The sequence below is a fragment of the Mizuhopecten yessoensis genome, unplaced genomic scaffold (genome assembly GCF_002113885.1).
Source record: "Mizuhopecten yessoensis strain PY_sf001 unplaced genomic scaffold, ASM211388v2 scaffold9561, whole genome shotgun sequence".
Taxonomy (NCBI): domain Eukaryota; kingdom Metazoa; phylum Mollusca; class Bivalvia; order Pectinida; family Pectinidae; genus Mizuhopecten; species Mizuhopecten yessoensis.
In genome coordinates, this window is record NW_018408109.1 from 575,758 (window position 1) to 580,627 (window position 4,870).

Genomic DNA, 4,870 nt, shown 5'->3' on the forward strand with positions numbered 1-4,870 from the left:
ACAAGAGTATAAACAAATAAACTGTAACAAATAAACCGTAACAAAAACAAAAAACTAAACAAAACACAATACATTACAGGGGATGGGGTAGCAAATCCTAGGTCATTTTATTTTTAGTGAAGCCTAGCGAATTAGAATGTATGAGAAAGTTGATGATTATTATTACAGTGAGGAGATGATTTAGTACAATAGACGTATATATGTTTGGAATGAATATGTGATATATATGTATAGAACAAATATGTCATGATAAGTCATTTATAACTGCATCCAGTTATCTTTTTGATAACTCATCCTTATTTATTTATTTATTCTGTTTAGACACAAGGATCTTTTGTGCTTTTAATGCAAATTTCATATGGTTTTAGAGATTAGTCAGATTAAGGTCTATTTCTAGGCATTTAGCTTTATATATGTATTATTTTATAAGTAGTATTATGATGTTTTCTAAATAAAACGTTGAATGTGTATATGTATGTTTACCAAAAGTGAGTTCTTGTTTATCGAATCTTAATGTAAGGTTTTTAGTTATAATATTTGTTTTCAGCTCGTCAATTAGCCATCAACCTCAGGGTGAATTTTACAGAAAGTGCAAAGGTAATTGTGTGATTTGCCAATTTTGAATAAACATGTGTTTGTAGTGAGGATTCTTTGGTTTATTCTGTTCTGTTACCACTGTAGTTTGGAGTTAGTGGTGGATTTTAAAGGACATTCATATTTCTTTCCTTGTTTCATCATCTATATTATCATTTAAGATCCATTTTCTTTGAGCAGTAGGTTGAACATTGTTTTTGATTAATACTGAATATGTGTCTTTTGCTCCTTTACTATTTCCCTCAAATTATCACCAAACCACTTTATAACGCTTAATTTTCTCTGGACAAATTCTGGCAGTTTAATGAAGTTTTACTGTGTAATAGTCATTATTAAGTAAACATGGTGAAAATACGTCTATTTTTCTTAATCAAATGCCTAGGGCATAGCTAGTGTAAATTCCAATACCACGGAAATGTTTAGGAGCTGAATTTTGAATATAATTAAAATGCTATTACGTTCCGTTATAACGTGATAAGTCACGTCATCATATTTGGACTACCTTTATCCTTTCGCAACCTTTTTCGTGTTCATTCAATATACGTTTTACATACATTTTATTGTTTATATTGTACTGGTATTGCCTCTAACTCTTCAACGTTCTGCTTTTAATGTCGGGATTTGATATCTACGTTCCCTTTACTAACACAAACTTCCTATATCATAAGTAAAATATATAATAAATACAATTTCTTAACAGAATTACACAAAATACATGGACTGTGGGCACCTTCTTGATCAGATAACACAAAACGGTCGGCATTTTATTTTTCACGTGCTTTGAGAAATACAATGTAAGTTCCTTATTCACTTATTAATCAATCAGTTTCCTTGTATGATTTTCCCAAACAGAAATACTTGTTTTCAATGCTATGTCAAATAATGTTATGTTTTAGTTTGTTGTAGGCAAAAGCCTAACTGTAAAGCGTTCAGTTTTTCTGGAATCTTTGACAGAAGGTTATTGATCAGCATTCCTAAAAAAGACAGCAAAAACGTATGAGTGATTGTTTGAAATAAATTTTTGAAAACTCCATTATCTTTTGAATGGAGTTTACCAAAATAGACATGCATTGCATTAAATGTTTATTGACATCAAAACACTATAAGAAGCTGTTTTAAATCCTTTAAAACATCTTCATTTAAGAATATCCCGTGAAGGGACCTTTTCTTATTTTCTTCTATGATTTTCCTTCAATTTGCCATAAACACGAATATATATCAAACACAAATGTCACAGGACACATTACACTTACACTTGAAACCTTAAAGAGGACCAAGGTCAACTTTTTTTTAACTGGACTAAAACAAGCTTTAATCTAAAAATAATTACCCATTAAACGTTTACACCGGACGGACGGACTGACAGACGGCAACGGACGTCGTGCCACGGCAGTACATTAGTTGGCTCTTCGGGCCAGGTTAGCTAAATAACTGTTTGAACCATTTCATGACAAATAGAAATGTCAAAATTGCCTTATACATTTATTTGAAAGAAGTCTTCATCTGGATATATTTTTTTAACAAATAACAATGATACTATATGTGTAAATATCTTACCATGTTTTTTAGTTGGATCCTTGCTGTAAAGTTTCTGTACATCGTACTTAATTCAACAAGTTGGCACAAACAGTTTACTCCGTTATAGGTTGAGTGGCGAGGCAGGCCTTCCTTTGGAATAGTCACCGGATCATTGTAGTATGTCCAAATCGCTTCCAGTATAAAACTATCACTCCTTTCCTTGTGGACACAAAGAGATACTTGTATTAAAATAGCAGACTTTCTATAATTCCTGTTAAACTGTCGAAAATCAGTCTATACACTATGACTGTGTCAATTAAATGTATTCAATATGGCTGTTGCTGAACAATGATTAATATCAAATTCAGGTTGTTTGTGGTTCCCATGGAGTTATAGGTGACGAAGTATTTATATAGCACTTGTTTGTGAAGGTAAAATGTAGACTTGCTACACAATGGTAAAATTACTAGTTCCATGTTAACGACAAACAGAGAAGAAGAATTTCAATCGGCAGATATGCCATTCGTCAATGTAGGAGGATACATCAATATAACCATAATGATATTTTCAGCGTAGATTAAATCCCTAGCTGTTTTGTAGTGTATTGACCTCACAAATACAGCAACATGAACTAGTTTCTGTATTTCGAATAAATTGCAGGTGTTTTTGCCCCTACCTTGATCTCGTCAGCAGATATTTGTGTTCGACATAGCTCTGTCAGTTGGTTCTCCATGAAACGCTGTACAAAAAGGAGTATATATGTAGGTTCAATTACGAATTACAGAACATGTTATGCTTACATCGTCATTTATTCCAACTTATAATATCTTTTTCAGCATGTTATTTTCGCATGGGAAACACGTGACCTGACAGCAGGCAGAATTCGGCAAAAGGCAACAAGTGCACCCTTTTTATTCCTTGTTAAAATTATTTCTATTTTGACGCTGTCAAAAACGTGACGTCATCAGAATATATGCATTGTAACGATTCATCTTTTTTATTATTACATTAACGAGCAGCAGACCGGTGCACAACATTTACTTTAATTTTATATCACAGAAGCATATTGATGTTTTAAAACACAACATGATGATATTAAAACGTTGCTGTATTCATGTTCTTAACTATTAGACCGCATATATATAAAAGTGACGCAACTTGACAAAAAATGAAACTCCAAAATAAGCACCTACTGTCTCAGTATTTGATGTAAAAGAGCTAAAAACAAACGCAGGGGACAAATTACACTTCAGATCGACTTAGGTTCAATAACTTTACAGACCACTACTTTTCCTTCAACTTTGTTATGGTCATTAATAAAGTTATTCACAAATTAGTGAACAAAGTGAATCTTATGCAAATGCAATGCATAAGAAAGGTACAAGTATTTGTTTGTCTGCATGGTTAGGGGAAGGGAGGTGAGCTTAAACATCCGCAAAAAGTTCATTTAATATGCATGGCTCTTCTTTAGGCAAAACAAGCAACCAAATACACATCAAATTCTGAAATCCTGTCTTTGACTAGACTCTGGTGTCTGGTGACCTACCTGACAAGGAGCCGTGTTGTATTTGATTAAAGACAGGTACAAGGATAATTAACGCCGATATTTCACCAAAGGCGTCTGAAACATTGTTCAAATAAAATTTACCGTCAAACAGAAGAACAATTCACATTTATACTAGAAAATGGAAAAAAAATAATAATAATGTAAATTCAATAATTCAAATATTCAAAATTCCATAGTTGTTTCATTCCGCCATGCCAATATTTTACGGTTATCCCAATCAGAAATATATTTCGCATGGAATATTGAGCGAAATTAATTGGATGTTATTCCGTGAAGTAAACATTCAATACTTATAAACGGACAAAAAAATGTATGGACGATTTGCACAATAATTGATAACGAAGATTATAGTGAATTGAAATCTCAGCGAATAATACCATCTGAACAGTAGGCCAACGAAGGTTCAATAACAGTTTTCTAGATTATGAAACAAGAGAGTGAAACTTACAACAGGGCAGGCTGAGATTCGAACTCCGAAAAAATATAATGAAAATCTTTTGTGTCCGATGCGACCGGGATCCCAAACATATTCATTGAAAAATTATGAAAATAAACGGTCGTCGATCAGGTTTTGTTTCGTTAAAATAAAAATATGAGAAAATGCTAAAATTAAATAACATAAAACATCCACAAACAAACGTACCAAAGTTCCACTTGGATCTACAACTCGTTTCCTAATCACAAAGAAGTTCGTCCCACAAAGAGTTTTATCCTTGATGTGTTTCCTTAGATATCGGTCTAAAGAATTCGTTGCCTGAAATAGAATATTAGACAGAATGTGATATTATTATAAAGGTGTTTTTTTTTCATTTGAATATTGTTTTTTTTAAACTCATTTTTAACAGGATTTTTAGAGGAAAAATAAAACTCTAGGATTTTGACGAAGATATCTCCAAATCGTTGTCTAAACCCACGGCTATGACGAGGGTATGACAACCAAATAACCACCCCGAGGTGACATACGAGTCCTGACACAAATAAGACAAACACGTTTCCGTATATTTATTCGTTAGAATCTTATAGGCACATCTACATTGAAAAATGTGAAAGGCAAATACGTATGGTAGTCAAAAAACTAAAACAATGTACAAAATGGAGGAAAAGGGAATCGTAAAAATATGCTCACATGTTTAACAAATACAGTGTTAAAAGGTTGTTTGTTCTGTTTTGTTTTGGAGGGGGTGGGGGGTG

The 4,870-nt window shown here is 32.7% G+C and overlaps 1 protein-coding gene across 2 annotated transcripts in view; it reads right to left on the reverse strand.

Annotated features, from left to right (window-relative positions):
- The window catches only part of LOC110458359, a 19,203-nt gene continuing 14,333 nt past the window's right edge, over nucleotides 1-4,870 (reverse strand). For both annotated transcript variants that reach the window (XM_021510017.1, XM_021510016.1), the window contains exons 6-10: nucleotides 4,323-4,433; nucleotides 3,659-3,733; nucleotides 2,789-2,851; nucleotides 2,152-2,331; nucleotides 1-1,568 (exon numbers count right to left, since the gene is read on the reverse strand). In XM_021510017.1, the coding sequence (XP_021365692.1) occupies nucleotides 3,707-3,733; nucleotides 4,323-4,433 (138 nt within the window). In that variant the 3' untranslated portion in view covers nucleotides 1-1,568; nucleotides 2,152-2,331; nucleotides 2,789-2,851; nucleotides 3,659-3,706. The remainder of the gene's footprint in view (nucleotides 1,569-2,151; nucleotides 2,332-2,788; nucleotides 2,852-3,658; nucleotides 3,734-4,322; nucleotides 4,434-4,870) is intronic.